At 34.8% G+C, this 19,002-nt stretch overlaps 1 protein-coding gene across 1 annotated transcript in view; it reads left to right on the top strand.

Annotated features, from left to right (window-relative positions):
- Positions 1–16,828, top strand: part of Rchy1 (Ring finger and CHY zinc finger domain containing 1) — a 33,246-nt gene extending 16,418 nt beyond the window's left edge. The window contains exons 4-7 of the mRNA XM_069826141.1: positions 10,262–10,444; positions 14,105–14,200; positions 14,929–15,028; positions 16,180–16,828. Of these exons, the coding sequence (XP_069682242.1) occupies positions 10,262–10,444; positions 14,105–14,200; positions 14,929–15,028; positions 16,180–16,259 (459 nt within the window). The 3' untranslated portion in view covers positions 16,260–16,828. The remainder of the gene's footprint in view (positions 1–10,261; positions 10,445–14,104; positions 14,201–14,928; positions 15,029–16,179) is intronic.
- Positions 16,829–19,002: the final 2,174 nt, after the last annotated feature.

Raw genomic sequence — 19,002 nt, 5'->3', positions numbered from 1 at the left:
TTCGAATCCCGGTCGGGGCAAGTTACCTGGTTGAGGTTTTTTCCGGGGTTTTCCCTCAACCCAATATGAGCAAATGCTGGGTAACTTTCGGTGCTGGACCCCGGATTCCTTTCACCGGCATTATCACCTTCATTTCATTCAGACGCTAAATAACCTAGATGTTGATACAGCGTCGTAAAATAACCCAATAAAATAAAAAAAAAAGCATTATAAAGGACTCTGCTCTAATCAAGAGATTAGAGGAATCATTGAAAGAAAAAGACTAAGATTAAGCAACTTGAGATGAAGCTGAATGAGAATTAGGATGCCCGGAGCAGTATCAGCACTGTCAGTGCTTGAGGATTTGAAATTCTGAAGGAGGAGGCTGAGGATACTGACAAGATCATGTTCGACATTGCGACAAAAATCACCGTCAATCTCGAAGAGAGGGACTTCGATAGAAGCCACCATCTTGGGAGAAGAGGAGACTGACCGCATCCAGTGATAGTGAAATTTGTTAGTTATAGGAAGAGAAAAGAGATAGATGATCATGAATAAAAAAAATTAAAAGGATAAAATGTGACAATTAGAGAAGATCTCACTCATACACCACAAACTACTGAAGGACTGTATCTCCAGGTATGGCGTTACAAATGCATGGATCATTGATAGAGTTCTGTGTTATGAGTGAACAGCAATGTGCACTGACACCATGTAAGAATTTTATTTATTGTGAAGCACTGTTGAAAGTAATCTGTCAAGTTTTCAAACAGAATGGTACTTAAATAATGTAATATGTATGCATTGTGTAAATTTTGTTTTTATATAGGCCTACATACATAAATTTCGCTTTTTACATATTGTTTTTCGTGTGCCCATATGGGCACTCTAGAGTGCCTAGGCAGTTACGATAACAAAAGGCTTTTGAAGCTAAATTTTGTTTCTACATATATTTCAGACCACTTTCTCTAAATGAGATATTGGATATATTGAGAAGGATGATGTGTCTGGAGTTTCTGATATTTTCATGGAACCTCCAGAGTGTGTTGTATCAGATGAAGACAATGCAAAAGAAGATGGAGGAAATGTGGAGGACTCGTGTGAAAAGCAACTCAAGGCCCCTGCTGAGTTAATGGCTGTTTCAAATGGACGTATTACAAGTCCAGCTGATATTCATGATGAAGAGACTCCTTCCAATTTTTGTGATCTTTCTATCCAAGAACCAGGACCATATGAAAACGTGATGTTTCCTGTCAGAAACCAGGACCTTCTAAAAAACGTGTGTGTGTTGATGAAATTGACAGTTCTTGTGATGAAAGTAATTGTGTATACAGTAAACAAGTATCTGAAGAAAATGTTAGAAAACGTAAATTTTAGTGAAGGATCGAAATGCTCATGAAGTGCCTTTATCACCGCAATCCAAGTGGACGTCTTTGTCATATTTCATCTATTTTGATAACCTCTTCACTTCTATTCAGCTTCTTCAAAAATTGAATGAGATGGACTATCAAGGAACTGGTACTGTAAGGGAAAACCATGTTCCTAAAGATATTCCACTAACACCAGGCAAGCAAATGAAAGCCAAGAAACTTGGTTCTTTTGAGGTAGCTGGCAATACTGAAAAGCAAATCGTAATAAGTAGATGGAAGGACAACACAATTGTGACAGTAGCTTTCTCAACCCATAGTACGCAAGCCACCAGCAATGTTCCACAATGGAATCAATCTGAACAGAGGAGGAGGATATCAGTTCCACATCCCAAGATGATTGGTGAATACAACCGATTCATTGGTGATGTCAGCAGAGGTGACGCAACATAAATAAGTACCGTATTTCCATCAGAGGGAAAAAAATGGTGGTGGTGTGTTTTAGAACCTTTTGGAAGGGTTCAGTACAACCATGGTCAGGTTCTCCAACCTAAAATGTGCTGTTGCTCATTTTTTAATGTACTAAGTGTAATGTAAGTGGCATAATATAGGCTGATATTTTATATTTGATAGTTATTTCTTATTGTGTTCTGTTGTATGTGGACCTGTATCCTTTTAAGTTCTTGTGTTCTCTCTTTCAAGTAATGTTTGTTGTAATAATTTTTATGATTTTTGTAATGTTTGCTATCAGGCCTGCTTGTTCATTTCCAAATCAGTTAACTTCGGATATAGTGAACCTCTGCAGACCAGCATATTTCGTTCACATTATCCGAGGTTCACTAAAACCGAAGTGTCTGCTTTATACTAATGGAGTCACCGGCGTGGCTCAGTTAGTTAAGGCGCTTGCCTGCCGGTCTGAAGTTGCGCTCGGGCATGGGTTCGATCACCGCTTGAGCTGATTACCTGGTTAGGTTTTTTCCGAGGTTTTCCCCAACCGTAAGGTGAATGCCAGGTAATCTATGGCAAATCCTCGGCCTCATCTCGCCAAATGCCATCTCGCTATCACCAACCTCATCAACGCTAATTAACCTCGTAGTTGATACAGCATCGTTAAATAACCAACTAAAAAAATTATACTAATGGTGTAATGATGGTGCTTTACATACAGTATTAATGCCCGTTTGGGGACACACCACGTTGTTTTCTAATGCCGGGCATTTGACAATAAAGTCATTTGACCTCTTGCACTCCAATATTTTTCAAAGATATTATCATGGCCAGCCACTGAAGTACAGATTTTGAGGTGTTCCGAATCCATTTCTTGGTTTGAGTTGCACAATGGGCAGTTAGGGGACTGATATATTCCAATTCTGTGCAGGTTTGGCCAAACAATCATGGCCTGTTGCCAATCTAAATGCAGCTACAGACGATTTTCGTGGTAAATCGGGAATTAACTGTGGATTTTGATGCAGAGAATTCCATTTTTTCCCTTTAGACTGTGTTATCAAATTTTGTTTGTTGAAGTCTAAGTATGTAGATTTAATAAATCTTTTCACAGAGTAATACGTAGATTTAGTAACAGGTCTGTAAGTAGCAGTGCTGCCCTTCTTTGCTAAAGCATGCACATTTCGTTTCCCAGGATTCCACAATGGGATGGTATCCATTGGAATACAATTCTTTTATTGAGTGATATTAATTGAGAGAGCATTTTAGTTATTTCTGTTGTTCGAGATGAAGGTGTATGTCTAAAGACTATTGATAGAATAGCTGCTTTGGAGTCTGACAATATAACTGCATTCTAAAATTTATTGATGTGGCATAGAAGATTCCTGAGACTTTCACTTATTGCAATGATTTCTCCATCAAAACTTGTTGTTCCATACCCAAGAGCTCTATAAAGTGAGAAGAGACAGCATGTAACAACTGCACCGGCACCTTGTTCTCTGCAGATCAAGGATCCGTCAGTGTATAAATGAAGCCAGTTTTGTGGAGGGTACCTAATATTAATTGTCTCTAAAGACAATTGTTTTAGTATTTCATTGTTTACTTCTGATTTTAGTATTTCTTCTGTTAAATTTAGATTATATTCTATATTTAATAGAGTTAAAGGGTTTGGTTTAATTTGTAAGTTTTCTTTTAAATTCGGGATATTGATTTTCTGTTTTAATTCTTGAACAATGGATATGAAATTTTTTTGAGTTTTCAATCTACAGAGAGGACTGTATGAATGCCAATTGTTTCCTGGTAATCTGATAAGTTTTTCATATTGAATCAGTGCTTTTTCTTCTATTGTCATTTTGATGCTGTTAATATTAGTGAGGAATCTCATAGAATCTGTTGGAGTTGTTTTGATTCCACCAGTAATGAGTCTGAGAGCTTGGTTTTGAACATATTCTATTTCGTTTATGAAAGGTGAAGTAATTAAAATTTCTCCGCACTATGTCAGCACTGGCTGTATAAACATTTTGTATGTAGTGTTCAAAGCATTCCTAGAGCATCCCCATTTCTTTCCTGCTAGTCTTTTTAGAAGGGAGAATCTTTTACGAGCTTTTTCAGAAATGTATTTCAAATGGTTGCTCCATGTTAACTTACTATCGAAAATAACTCCAAGATATTTGGATTCATAAGTCCTAGGAAGGTGTTGGCCATTGTATTGGATTTAAATTGAGTGTCATCAAATTTGATGTATTCAATTCATGTAGTTGATTTAGAGCTTTAAGAGCAGAATTTTGAATTTTGTCTCTATGTCTGTAAGATCCGGAAGTCCACAAAACTATATCATCTGCAAATAGTGCTGTTTTCATGTTTGATTCCTCTAATAGGGAGGGTAAGTCATTTATATAAATATTGAATAAAGTTGTGCTAAGGACAGTGCCTTGCGGTAGACCTCGATATGTTTGTCTGTATCTAGAAAGTGAGTTATTGAATTTAGTGGTAATGAATCTTTGACTAAGGAATTCTGATATCCATCTGAACATATTGCTGGAGATACCTAATTTCTGGAGTTTTAGTAATAATTTATTTCTCCAAACAGAGTCATATGCTAACTGAAAGTCAATAAATATTGCCAAGGTATCTTCTTTCTTGTTAAAACTATCTTTTATTTCTTGGCCGAGGCGTATGACTTCTTCATTGATAGAGTGTAGTTGTCGAAAGCTGGCTTGTCTTGGTGATAAAAGATTTTGGGATTCTAAATACCAAGTTAATCTGTTGGAGATCATGGACTCCATGGTTTTTGCTATCATGCTTAACAGTGCTATTGGTCGATAACTATTAACATCATGAGCAGGTTTCCCTTTTTTGTGAATTGGTACAATGATTGCTTTTTTCCAAGCTGCAGGAATTGAGGTGTTCCATGATAAATTGAAAATGGATAAAAGTACAGACTTGGCTTTTTCCCTCAGATGTTTAAAAAATTCGGAATGAATGTTGTCGGGGCCAGGAGATTTCTTGGTTTTTAAATTTTGTATAGGCACCATGCATGGATCTCAAAATCGTACTGGTGGCGCCGCGCAGTGTCTCAATTCCTAATTAACTACAGGCTGGCAGTCATTCACTAGTCATGTGTGATATAGAAATTATATGCGGCTTTCTGCCGATAAAAAGTTGTAATGTTAGTAAGAATGGGCTCAATGATTCATAGTGTTCTGCCCAAGGACAGTCTTTCACTGCAAACCCAGCAATCTCCAGTCTTAATTATTTTATAGACTCAGTGGAAAGTTCAGTACTGCTAGAGGAGTGTAAAAATGTAACTACAAAATTCCTGAAATATCAGTGAAGTTGTTTGGCATTTAAATCAGATTTCAGACCATTGAATGAGGGTGAACAGTCATATTACGAAAACATTGATATACTTATATTTGATGGCATGACGTGTGTAATATTTGTGTGTATAATGTCTCTATAAATTACGTATTTTAATGCGATTTAATTCTAAAAGTAATGAACAATATCATCAACATACTATATCTGATTGAGTTTCTGGCTGATATTTACATCTGTTATCAGGCTGTAAATCTCACTTGACGATATGTCAGAGGAAGAACAATATTGTTTGTATGCATATGAAGTCTGACTAGTGTAATATGTAGCTAGTAGGCAATATATGCAATGGAAGGGAAAAGGAACTGGCCACTCTATCCTTTGATATTCTGGCCTAGTTGCCTCTTAAGTGGTGTCTTGGTGGTATCACTTATGAGGTTCAGACTTCTCTTTGGACAGTTGAATAAACAACAAGATCAACATGCGGAAGCAGTTCAATTGATAGTTAGTGTAAAATGTTATACTGTATATTTTAATTCGCTCAATGCACCTTTCAACATGAATTCGAACATTGGCAACGCTGTAAGTAGTTTCGACTTCTTCAGCTGTTAATTTACCATCATGCAGATACGGTGGAGTAACAACATTGATCCCTTTATCGGAGAGGTTTGTTATTATTTCGGGAAAACCTGACTTCATCACCACTTTCTAATAAAGTCAATAATCCACAATCAATTGTTATGAATGTGTCACTCGATCTGCCTTGGTAGCATTTAGATTTGAAGCCTCCATCTGATTCACATTGTGTGGCTGTTCCACTTCTGAACAATTAATTATCACTCTACATTTTTCAATATTGCAGGCATTGTTTCCTGAATACTTTCTCTGCTAGACCAAAACCCAAAATTACAGTAACCATTGTGGATGTCAACAACATTAAAGTGGCGGTAAAAATACATCATAATTATTATTGTACGATTAACTCCGAACATCACCCTCATAGCAGAATACAACAATCCAGCTTTCATTTTAATTGGAATAGATGAGTAGACGATTTTCTTTACTAATCTCACTCTTGGACAGAATTTTTCGAAAGCTTTCGATGTGAAATTCACTAATAAAAATGTCAAAAATAATATCTTGGGGCGTTTCGACTATCTGTGGTAGCTATTTTTGGGTTAAATGATATAATTGAAAATATTTCTTATTATGATTCTACGGGTATGATTGTGTTTCAATTGGCAGCAATTTTAACAATATATTCGAAACCACAAAAGTCACTCCCAGTAAGTCTGGTAGTTCTGTCTCATATTTTATTGTAGAATAATTTCGGAAACCTTGCATTTCATTAAACATATCATCTGTTCCTGAATGCTTGTCATAACATTTCTTATGTGACTTCAGTTTGGCATGTAATTGAATAGGCACTTGAGTAGACAATTCACACAATTCAATTGTGAAAGAAAAAACAATATCACTAAGAATGGTTTCATTTACTTCTGCCTGTATGGCTACTTCATTTTTCGAAATAACACTTGTTGAGCATTCGCCTTCCATAAAACTTAAATTTTCATCTTTTCTTCTTCTTTATGCATCTCTTTCGTACCTTTCCGGAGCTAGTTGAGATGAGGCAGCCTTTTTCTTGTAATCTCTTATAAAAATACTGGGAACGGTATGCTAGTTTTGGGGGTGTTCTGATCTCGTTCCCAATAAAATGAATACTGCAAATTCTTGCTGCGGATGTTGGTTTCCAAGGTGAACCATCATCACTTGAAATCAAGAATCAAATATTGATATGAATACATTTAAAAATTAGTATATTATTATTTATTGTTGCTAACATTATACATAATATATATGTAAAGAACTCAGTAATTATGTACTTTTTGAAATTTGAATGATAAATTCCTGTCGTTGTTAACTTAATGGTTATTTATAAACATAATACTAATATACATTCTATTTTTATATCAGGCCTAGTATATAATAATACTATGATTACAAGCAGTGTAGGCTTATTTACTTTCGTCTGCGTACTGCATGGATCCACAATTAGCGTCGTTGCGCTTCAGTTTCCTGTTTTGGGAATGAATAAAACAATATCGGTTGGTGTGTTCCTATAAGCATTACTACACTCAAGAACACAGCAATTTGCATTACCTTTCCGCTTTTTAGGATCATCCATATTTCTAATCATTTAACCTGAGATGTTAAGTATATTCATACGCTTCAAGCACAACTCTATCGCTGCTGTCCCGCAGTTAGTAACAACAGTCGCCACCAGAGGAGCTTGCATGGTGCCTATAGCTATATTTAATTTTTTGGAAGTAAAATTTTGATGAAATATTTCAAGTTTTGTACTAGTAATATTGTTTTTATTATTTTTATGTAATTCTCTTTTGATAAATTTGTCAGTTTTTTTTTATATTGGGATGTAATTTGTGAGAGTTTGAGTAGTGTTTATTAAATGCGTTTGCTATATCTCTACTATCTGTTAATGTTTTGTTATTATGAATAATAGGTTGGCTAGTATTTTCCTGTGTATTGGAAATATTCTTCAGAAATTTATATGTTTTAGCGCTATCGGTTCTATAATTAATATTTTCAATAAATTTATTAAAACTGTTCCTTTTGCTGTTATGATTGCTTTTTTAAGAATGGCAGGCTTCTTCCTCCAATCTTGAGTATCTTCTGGTGTTTTGCTATGTTCTGCTTTGGTTCTTGCTTTATCTCTATCTTGTTTCAATAAATTCAGGTTTTCTGTCCAGAATGGGGTGTATTCTTTTGGTTTGCCTCGTGGAATGTGCTTTTTTGCAATTTTAAGAAGAGATTCACAGAAATATTTGTTCAATCTATCTGAGTTTGTATTTTCCATTAGTGGTGTGTTGAGCTTGAGGTATTTGTCGAGTTCTGTTGTAAATAGTTTCCAATTCGCTTTCTTAAAGTTCCATGTTGTTTTGTTATTGTAGGGTTCTTTTCTTCGGTTTTGGTGGAGATGGATAGAAGCGATGATGACTCTATGGCCAGATCCAGGGTCCTCAACTATTTTTTTCTTGGTTTCGTGATGGATATCTGATGTTACTAGTAATAAGTCTGGATTTGTACCAGAACCAGAATAATGAATGAAAGTAGGGGGATCTTCTTTTCTGTAGACAAATTCTGCGGTTGTAGTATTTAGGAGGTCCATGATCATTTTTCCAGGTTGGTTTACACTATCGTAGCCCCAAAGTTGTGAGTGGGCGTTAAAGTCACCAATTATGATAGTTTTAGGTTGTATATCAAAGTTAGATCAAGGGGATTATTAGGTGGATTATAGGCACTGTAGATTTTGAAATGTTGTTGATTTTTTCATACTTCAATTCTTATTAGTTCTAATTTGTCTTGATTATCCATTTCTTTTATGATTTGAAAATTTGTAATTAGTTTCTTTGATGTACCTGCGAGAATTCCGCTACTGATCTGTCTACCTTTGGGTAACAGTTTCATATTAAAACCTTTAAAATTAAAATATTTTAATTGGTCAGCATTAAGGTTTGCTTCTTGAATAAGGAAGATATCTATATTATTATCTGAGAGTATATTGGCTAGTTCAGTCTTCTTGGCTGATGTTATACCACCAGCATTCCATTGTAAGATGTTTAGTTGATTCCGTACCATTAAAGTAGTCCCCACCCGGAGATCCGATTGGGGGACTATTTTACCTCCGGATAATTTTACCTTAATGGTACTCATTTCATATTGGAGTGGTTAAATGGCAAGTTGTAGCCGATTTAAGTGAACACCATATTTTAACGTTTTGGTGGCTACTTCATTCACACACAACCCCCAGAATGTCTGGAGGACCACACCTGCTGTTGGTCGACGGGTCCATTGGACCTAGCTGGGAGATCTTGTTGATCACCAGCTTTCCCTCCTTAAGCCACTGGAGGACGATTTTAGTGCCATAGTAGGTCAGCACTAGGAACAGAAAAGTAGAAAGAGGAGGAAGGAAAGGGAAATGAACTCCTAGGCCTCGAATGCTCTAATGCCGTCGGGGTCGAAGAAAGTAAGAGTTCAGTCAGAGGACTGGATAGGAAAGGGTAAAGAGGGAATTAGGTATTGAATAGAGGAAAATTATATCAAATTCAGTCATTAACTCATCAAGCTGACCAGTGCTAATTGATGAATAGCCCCTCCCTTTAGTTCAGCTTGTAAAATTATGCTTACTAACAGCTGCACCACGGGAAGGTAGGGATGGGACGTTGGGTATTTGTCCAGGTTGATTCCTTAAAGTCTTCAATGGGAAGGATTAATGGATCTACCCCCTGTATCCGACAGATACCCTTTTGCAGCCAGTACTAATGTTCTCTTTATCTTCCAATGTAAACACTTTACGCTTCGACATCCTGATGTTCTCAATTCGAAACTTGAATGTACTCTGGCCATGTAGGTAGTAGGCACTGACCGATTTCTCACCTCTTTCCACTAGAGGTATGCTACTGTGTACTTGGCCTTTGAACTTCCCTGGGTTCACTTTTACGAAGATGCGGGAGGAAAGGTTGTGGACTATTATACTGTAATCCAATGGGTATTGGTCATCACTCTACTCCCTTTTACAAAAGGAAAGACGTTATCTTCCTATTCTTCTAATAACCTCTTTTAAAGGGGTCAGAACTAATCCTTCCTTAATCCCTCACTGCATACACTTTTCTCTTTAGCATGTTTCAAGCTGTCCAGGAAGCTGAACAAATCCTTTGTCTTTTAATGCACTTAAGGAGTAGAAGATTTGAGATTTTGTTTTGAACATATTCTTGGAAGTTTATAGGACAAAGGGTTTTCTAAATTACCATTTTGAAATTACATTTTCTTGGGAAAGTTCTAGTTTTAGGTTCACTATAACCGGAGTGAGGGTTCACTATAAATGGAAATATTAATGTACTTTTTAATGTATGCAGGTCGGAACCAACGATTTAGGTTCACTATATTCAGAGTTGACTGTAATCTTATATGTTTCATTGTATGAGGTTAATGTTTCTGTATAAATATTTACTGAACTACAAGTTCACATCAATAATATAGAAACACCAGAATTTCACTGTTAGGTGTGTTTTATTAATGTCAGTTTTCTGTTTTGTCTGGGTAGAATTGTGACAAATAGTTATTTTTTGTTACAGTGTGTGGAGAATGTATCTCGTTCGAATTGCCCCGTGTGCCTTGAAGACATTCATACATCACGGATTCCATGCCATATTCCAGAATGTGGGCACCTTTTACATCGAACATGCTTTGAAGATTTACTACAGGCAGGACATTATGCATGTCCCACTTGCCAGACTTCACTTCTTGATATGTCTCAGGTTTGTATATGCTCTTTCACTGGAGGGTTGATGTAGAAAATGGAAATAATCTCTTTACACTTGTCTTTCTGATGACTGCTTTACTGATGAATTTGGTTACATTCGTAATGGAGAAAACACTGTTCATATAGTCAGTCCCTTATGGTATCTACTCGTATATGCTATTGACAGGCAAGACAGTACATGTCGGATATACAAGCTCCTCATTCTCGTTAATGTAACGCAGCAGCAACTGATTTTGTAACAAATTATTACATGTAGCATTTGGAGATGATACTTACCCCAACTATGCAAGTATAGATGTTGAAAATGTCGATACTCTTGTTGTAGACAGGTTTGGGGCCTATTGACTGATCTAAGATCAGTTCTAGTTCTATTTGAGAAATGGTTGGGACATACACCTCCATCATTCACATTGTTTACAACCCACTCAAAATCTGCCTCTCTGTTTAAGGATCATCATGTCATACTTTCTCCATTACTGTAATTTTATACAGTTTTAAATTTAATAACTAGCTCTTTTCATGGTACCATACAAAATCCTTACAGGACTTCTTATCCAACAAGCTTCATCCATAGCGCTTATCGTCCAATAAGACATTTTGTCCAACAAGCTTCGTCCATAGTGCACATCATCCAGTAAGACATAATGTCCAATGAGACATTTCTAGTTTCCTAGTAATGGCATTCCATTTTTTTTCTACTTTTTTTTAATGTGATGTCTAGTAATGTTACTCTTTCATATTATATATTTTCTAAATTTCAGTTCATTTTAACATTTTGGGAAATGACAGAAATTATCTACAGGAGTAAAGGAAAGCCATTGCTTATGTTACATTCATTTTGTTACCATTTCTACTCGAACCATAATGCCACTAGATGCTACTGGAGATGCAAACAAAGAGTACTACGTAATGGCCGTTGTCCTACAACAGTTGATTTGGAAAATATAACAGTAATAAAAGATGGAACAAGAGAACATCAACACACTGCTTCCGTTGAAGGTGAAACATGGAAAATTGTGAATCAAATGAAGATAAGAGCAGAGGATAACCCAAATGAAGCTCCAATGTTTACAATGCAGTTAATAGTGGTGGACAAAGAACAAACAATGCTGTAGAAGGATGGCACCACAGTCTAGTATATACAGTCACGAAGCTTGAGTTGTGAGGGTGCTAGGTACTGTGCCGGTACTATTTCGCATTGTCCGTAATGAGGCGATATTAGCGGTCCTAGTGGCTAGCAACTATCTATGGATGCATATTTACTAAGTATTGAGCTTCGTGACTGTATATATTAGACTGTGATGGCACAGTAAGTTCCAGAAATTAATTGTTGTACATCACCCTTCAGCTTGGAAATTCATTGAAATGTTAAAGAATGAACAGCACATGAATGAACAAGCGTCCACCTCGTAATAAGAAGTGCATTTAAAATCAGGAATGCATTGAAGAAGTGGTACGCAATTACCAAGATTACAAAGAACAGAATCGTGTGGAGGAGTACTTGAGAGGACTTGGTTACAGAGTAGTTATTAATCCAGCTGAACGTGACTCTGAATCAGAAGATGAACATTGGTCATACTTTGTCAACATTTTTATTATATTACGTTATTTATTAAATTTATTATGTTATATTACGTAATAAATTGGCCAATATAATAAAGTGTGGGCGAAACTTCTTGGCTAAATGTACAATTGGACAAAACTTCTTGACCAAAATAGTGTGGACAAAGTCCGGACAAAATGTACCACTGGACGAAAAATGTTGGACAAAATGTCCTCTAACCTACAAAACAACTGTTTGTTGTTAAGATACACCATATGATTTCATACAGGAATTTTCCAGTTGAAAGCCAATCATCCAAAGACTCCTCAGTTAGAACTTTCACTCTTGTGTATGTTTTTTTTTTTTTGAACGAGAGCTTCTGGCATGAGATCCATGAAATCATCATCATAGAGCAAGTTTAATTCTCAAGTCATAGATAAATGATGTAGGTCATATCTGTTATTGATATTGGATATTGTCATTATTATAACCAAACTTCATTTAATGTTTTAATTATTTCTTAAGGGCAACATGAATGTTACAACAGAGCATTGCAAATTTGTTCTTGAAACTTACTTCTGCATAGGAGTTTGGTTGGAGAGCAGTATTGTTATGTTGATTATTGCATAAATTAATTTCTGGCCAATTCCAGCAACTTCCTTAACGAAACCTTTTCATAATATTGTTAACAGGTAAATTCAACATTTTCTTTCTCAAGTGACAAAATAATACAAATGGACATAATTTAAAAAAATTAAAATACGAAGTGCGAACTCTGTCATTTGAAAGTATCGCAAATTATTAAAACAATAAAATCGTCTGCTTTGATTAGGCTTGACAAACAAATGCACGATGTCATGAAAATAAAATCAAGTGCCAGAAGCTCCCATTTAATATTAAACATGTTATATACTGTGGAATGGTGTGGAACTCTACTGCCAGGGAACTAAGCTTGAAATCATCTCTAAACTTCACATGCCAACTCTTTAACATGAATTGTACATGAAAACTTTTTGTGAATTGGAATTACTTTATTGAGCAATCTTGTTTTGTTAAACATTAATTTAAGTACAAAGAAAGGTTAGGAAAACACACATTTTGACCATACGTAAGCATGTGCTTGATTGAATAGCCATTGGTTTGTGTATGCTTTGTCTTGGTTCAATACTGTCAACATCTTTGGCAGTCAATTGCTGACTGGTACCGTCGAGAGAGAGCTTTTATTTTTTATATCTTTTGGAAGTACTCTAAGTAGAGTTTCCAAGTATCCTGTATTGTATGGGAGGTTGTCTGTATTGTACGAGACTCTCCATATTTGAGACTGTAAAAGCTTGTTCCTTATTGACCTCATACAGGACATCCAAAATCCTGTATTTACAGGACCTTCAGACATAGAGAAAATTAGTCCTTAATTTTTATAAACTTACAGTATATGTGTACTTCATGTCTCATAGGAATAAAAATCTCCAAGCAAGTGTCTGTCTGTATTCCGCATTTGTGTATTGGATGACAAAATTACCTAGAATAATGCATTGTGTTTAATCTTTTTTCCTGTTATGTTGTTTGTCAGTCTACAGGTTAACTTCCAATGTACCATGGATGAACTATAATGCAGGTGGTGAAATACAAGCCACATTATATCACGCTTATATTATAATAATTTTGTTTAAGCATGAATAATTTCAAGGGAAAAATTGTTCCTTCGCTTAGTGCATGAATGCTCTACCGACTGAGCTACCCCAGGAACTATACACGACACCGTCACAATTCTTCCCTTTATATCTACACAACTCAAATGGGCTGACAAGATGCCAGAAACCCAACTTTGAGTGTACACAATTTTGTGTGACTTAAATTGTGGCTTTCTGTTAACGTACCTCCAGTAATGAATATATTATGCAAATCTGACTCTCAGGTAAAAGCTCCCCGTAAAGCAGGCATGAATAATTTCAAGGGATTGATACCCGGTCCCAGAACAATTTTTCCCTTGAAATTATTCAAGCCTGCTTTACACGGAGCTTCTATCTGAAAGTCAGATTGCATAATTTTGTTTACGGTTCATAATATGAAAAAAAATACTAATGTGGAGGTGTTGTTTGTTCTTCTTTTCAGCTATGGAAGTATTTGGACAATGAAATAGAAATGACACCAATGCCTCCAGAATACAGAGATTTTAAAGCTGAAATTCTATGCAAAGATTGTCACGAAGTAAGTATAACTGTAAAAGTTTCTAACAAATAATCAATTGACTTACATTTAGGCTACTCCTATGTAAAAAAAAGTACAAACTTTTTGTCTGAAAAATCTATTACGTATTTACTCGTGTAATTCCTTCTGCCTCTTAAACAAAATTTGGACCAAAAAGTCGAACAAGGAATTATGTGATAACTACAAAATATCGGGAATAAAATGGTCACAAATAACATCAATTTATGTACTAATCAAATTAATGTTTAATACTAAATAACTACAAATTTGAGTACACTAATTACAGACTGTTTTGCTGCTTTTCTTTGTATTGCTGTGTGTCAGTTCTAATGCTGGTAGTCCGACTTTGTCTAACCTTAGATCTTGACATCAAACTTCTCTCGTAAAATATTTGTATCAAAATTAACTTATTAATTACGTTAAGAAAATAAAGGTACGTGTATTTTACACTCCATTATTTTCATCAGACAACAAATACAGGTAATCTTGTCACCGGAGGAACCATTAGGGGTTTTCACTGTAGAAGAGATGGATTAATAACCTTGGGGTTTTCATACATATTTTTTTGCTGCAGTAGTGCTTGAAATCTTCATGGCTCTGGAAAGGAAAAGCGTTTTTGCAGTTATTTTTCTAATTCAAAGGTTCTCTCATATTTTGAGAAGAATTGCCTCTGTTGAAGATTGGAATGTGTTGGTTGTAATTACTATAATTTTATGGTGTGGTTGCAGGAATCTGTAGTGAAATTTCATGTGGTGGGACTGAAGTGCATCAACTGTGGTTCTTACAATACATGCAGAATCAAGGGTTCGCCCAAACCTGATATATCTGGTAAGTATAAGACTATAAATTCACCTGCTTTTCTCTTCCACATTCTTAAATATGTATAATCATAAACTTAAACGATTTCTCCTACATTATTTTTCTTATACATGTTCTCGTTCTTCTTTGGAATTGTTGTTGTTTAGTCAACTGTCTGAATTAAACATCATTATTTACAAAATTCCATTTTGTTCCTACTTTATAATTAAAAATTTTGCTTGTTGCTCGTAGATTTCAATTGACAATTTTTTTAATTCTTTTTTCTCCTCTTTCTCAAACAAGATACTTTTGTAGCAAAGAAAGTATTAACAGTAAATTTTAATTTTAAGTTTTATTATCCTTTAAATAAATAATTATTCTGTTGTAACAGCATCTTATAATTTTCCTCATTACAGAAAATATTGGAGACAAACTACTGTGATGCTGCAAAAAAAATGCATTTTGAAATTTTCACTGAAATTCACGCTTTCATTGCCAAAAACTCAGAATTAGTTAACATTTTGTATGAATTTGTGTAGAATTAATGACATACTCTGCATCTATTTAAACCAAATTAAGTTAACAACATTTTGTATGAATTTGTGCAGAGTTAATGACATAATCTGCATCTCGTTAAACCAAATTAAGTTAACATGTTGTATGAATTTGTGCAGAGCTAATGACATACTCTGTATCTATTTAAACCAAATTAAGTTAACAATATTTTGTATGAATTTGTGCAGAGTTAGTGACATAATCTGCATCTATTTAAACCAAATTAAGTTAACAGTTTGTATGAATTTGTGCAGAGTTAATAACATACTCTGCATCTTTTAAACCAAATTAAGTTAACAACATTTTGTATGAATTTGTGCGAGTTAATGACATACTCTGCATCTATTTAAACCAAATTAAGTTAAATATGTATTTTGTAATAAGTCCGGGAAACATAAAAGTTTGTATTATTTTAATGCTTATTAAATCATTTTATTTTTGCAAGAAAATAAACTAAATGGTAATATAATTTACAAGGTGATAAAATAAATGAATAATCATTGTAAAATATGTTTAATTTTCGTTACTTTTTCATTAGCACCATAGTAGTGGGCATGTATTGAAACATTTTGTGATATTAGGTCTATTTAGTAAATGCAGTTTTAATGCGAGCATTTCTTTTCCAGCTCGACAAGATGGACAGAGTGCAGCTGGGGGCTCGAGTGGGGGTTCACCTGGTGCTGGTCCATGTCCGTCCTCCCAATAGACAGCTTCTTTTCGCATATAAATACGTTTTGTTTGTATAAAAATGATAACTAGCTGTAATGTATGTTTCCCCTTACAGAATTGTAGAATAATAACAGGTGACTGGGTGCAAAGTCCACTGTAGTAATATTATTACGGACTGATTCTCAAGCTGCATGAAGGTTCTGATATGCTTGAGGATTACTCTGTATTCTGTGTGTGTATGTGTGTGCGTGTGTGTAATATCATAACTAGACCCATTAGCAACAATGTGTTGTTTAATTTATATATATGAGGGTTGTTCTCGTTTTACCCATATGAAGTATCATCTCTTTTGACATACATTTCACTTGAAGTGGTTGTAACCTACTGAATACTCATTGTGAACCACCCTTGTATATTTGAGCATTAAGGGCAGTTAAAAAAGGGCGTATATGTGCTGTAATATTCGGAGTAATTGGCATGCAGTGTTGCCAGGTCAGACATATCTCCTTCATATTAGTCTGCTTTCATTGCTCATTCATAAGTAAAGAATTTGTTTTTGTAATTTGGCTCAGAATTATAATTAAAGTCATGAATATATAGCTGGTATCTAATTGGACATGACCTAATTCTTTCTGATCCCTACAAATTCATGCTCCTATTTTCCCTATGAGTTTTACCTATTTCGAAATGTGTTACGTAATATTTCTTACACAGTTCATTAAGACGTGAGATTAATTGTAGCCTATATAAAATTGTTAATCAGTTCCTTCTAGTCACATTGTTACTGGAACATTTAATACGATAAAAATAAGCTTCTACAAATTTAAATCAAAACTAATGATGGAAGGAGTTTTACTTAGTTTTCCTCTCTTCCCCCCATTATTTTTAATTTGATGATGTAGAACCACAATTATATTGTCAATATTAACTCACAGACCCAGCAATCATCAGGTATTGTCTATGGTCTTTCACTAAGTATTTCATATGAAGATGTATCAGTGTTTCACACCACTGCCATATTGAAATAACTCAGTTTTTCGGACGTTTTAAATCAATATATAAGTATAAAGACTTAACATGTAATATATGTAGGTATAAAATAAATGAGATATTTAAAAAATACATCTTTATTTTGTGCAGTAGGCCTATATGTAGTATCATTTTTAAAATCATTTTTAGGTTTAATCATTGCACGTTATTAATTCTGTTGCAGTACTTTATGTAGATTAAAACTTAGTGCAATTTTATATACATAATGGCATAGATAATTTTTATTCAACTTTGATTCAGTCAGATCACAGTTTCTCTTCCTTTAATTCATGTTTCCTTTTTATTTTTTTTTTTTATTTAGTTTTCGAACTGATGAACTTCTGCATGATGAATAGGTGCGACTCTTCAGAAAATCCAGCTTATACGTACATGAAAGTAAAATTTCACTGATATGGGAAAAGAATTATACAAGGAACATTTTAATTTCAAGTTATAGACTGATATGTTGTTGTTAATCATTGCTGAGTTCTTGACAATAAAATCATTAACTTTCTTGCTCTCCAATATTTCTCACACAAAATGGGTTTAGAGGAAAGGACTGTACATCACTGAAGATGATCTGATCCATTTCTTCCTGAAGACTGCACAGTGGACAAAATGGTGAAGAAATAATTCCAATTTTGTTCAGATGTTTGACACACAGTCATGCCCTATGAGTAATCTAATGGCTGCAACTGCATTTTTCCGTGGATACTCAGGAATTATATTTTGTTGTACATTGAGACACTCCCACCTTTTATTACTTGAAACTTCGTAAAAATGGTATGATGATATATATTGATATTTTGAGTTGATTAATCTTAATCTGTTGGAGATGATAAACTTGACATGGGGTTTTGTAAGATTACATCTAAGATGTAGGACTTGAGGCTTTCCCAGCATTTGATGTAGAATAACTCTTCTTAGCTGTAAGCCCTACTGACGTTTATATACTAGCTAGACATGGTCCCACGACACTTCATTCCCTGAAGAAGATGGCAGAGCTAATCATCGAAAGCTTGGAAGCAAATATCTAACTCACCTGGCTGAGAACCCGAGAAGAGTTATTCTACATCTAAGATGGTCAGGAGCTTTATTACCAGATGATCCACAGTGTGGTAGTATCTAGTGAAAAACTGTCCTTTTGTTAAGCTTCATCACATGGTGTATGATTTTCTAACATTCAGTTTTTTTTTTAATTGACAGATTGGTTGTTGTAGCAGTAATAGTTACTTTAGAATCACTGAACATAACTGCTTGTAAATAAGATATCCTATTTAATAGATTTTGAAGTGTCTAATAGATGACATCAATTTCCCCACCAAAATTTGTTGCTCCATAACCTAAGGATTTATAAAACAAGAAAAGTGGACATGTAGCACCAGCACCTGCTCCAATTTTGGTTGGACAGTAGAGATCCATCAGTAAAAATTTGAAGCCATTCTTTGTTAGGGAATCTACTACAAATAGTTTCCAATGCTAGCAATTTTAGAACATCTTTTAGAGTGTCACTTTTCTTGGTATCTTCAACCAGGTCCAGATAATACTCTATTTCTACTACACGTAATAATAATAATAATAATCCATCTTGATTAGGCTCTGAGGATGGTGTGAATAAGCACCAAAACAGCTTAAGCCACATGTGCGTATGTAATTTAACACGAGTAAGTTTGCCAATCAACCAGTCATTTAATAATAATACTTTATTGCCAAAACAAAGGTACATATTGATTTTTTTTTAATACCAGTAT

The sequence above is a fragment of the Periplaneta americana genome, chromosome 5 (genome assembly GCF_040183065.1).
Source record: "Periplaneta americana isolate PAMFEO1 chromosome 5, P.americana_PAMFEO1_priV1, whole genome shotgun sequence".
NCBI lineage: Eukaryota > Metazoa > Arthropoda > Insecta > Blattodea > Blattidae > Periplaneta > Periplaneta americana.
This window is presented reverse-complemented; position numbering and strand designations above follow the sequence as displayed.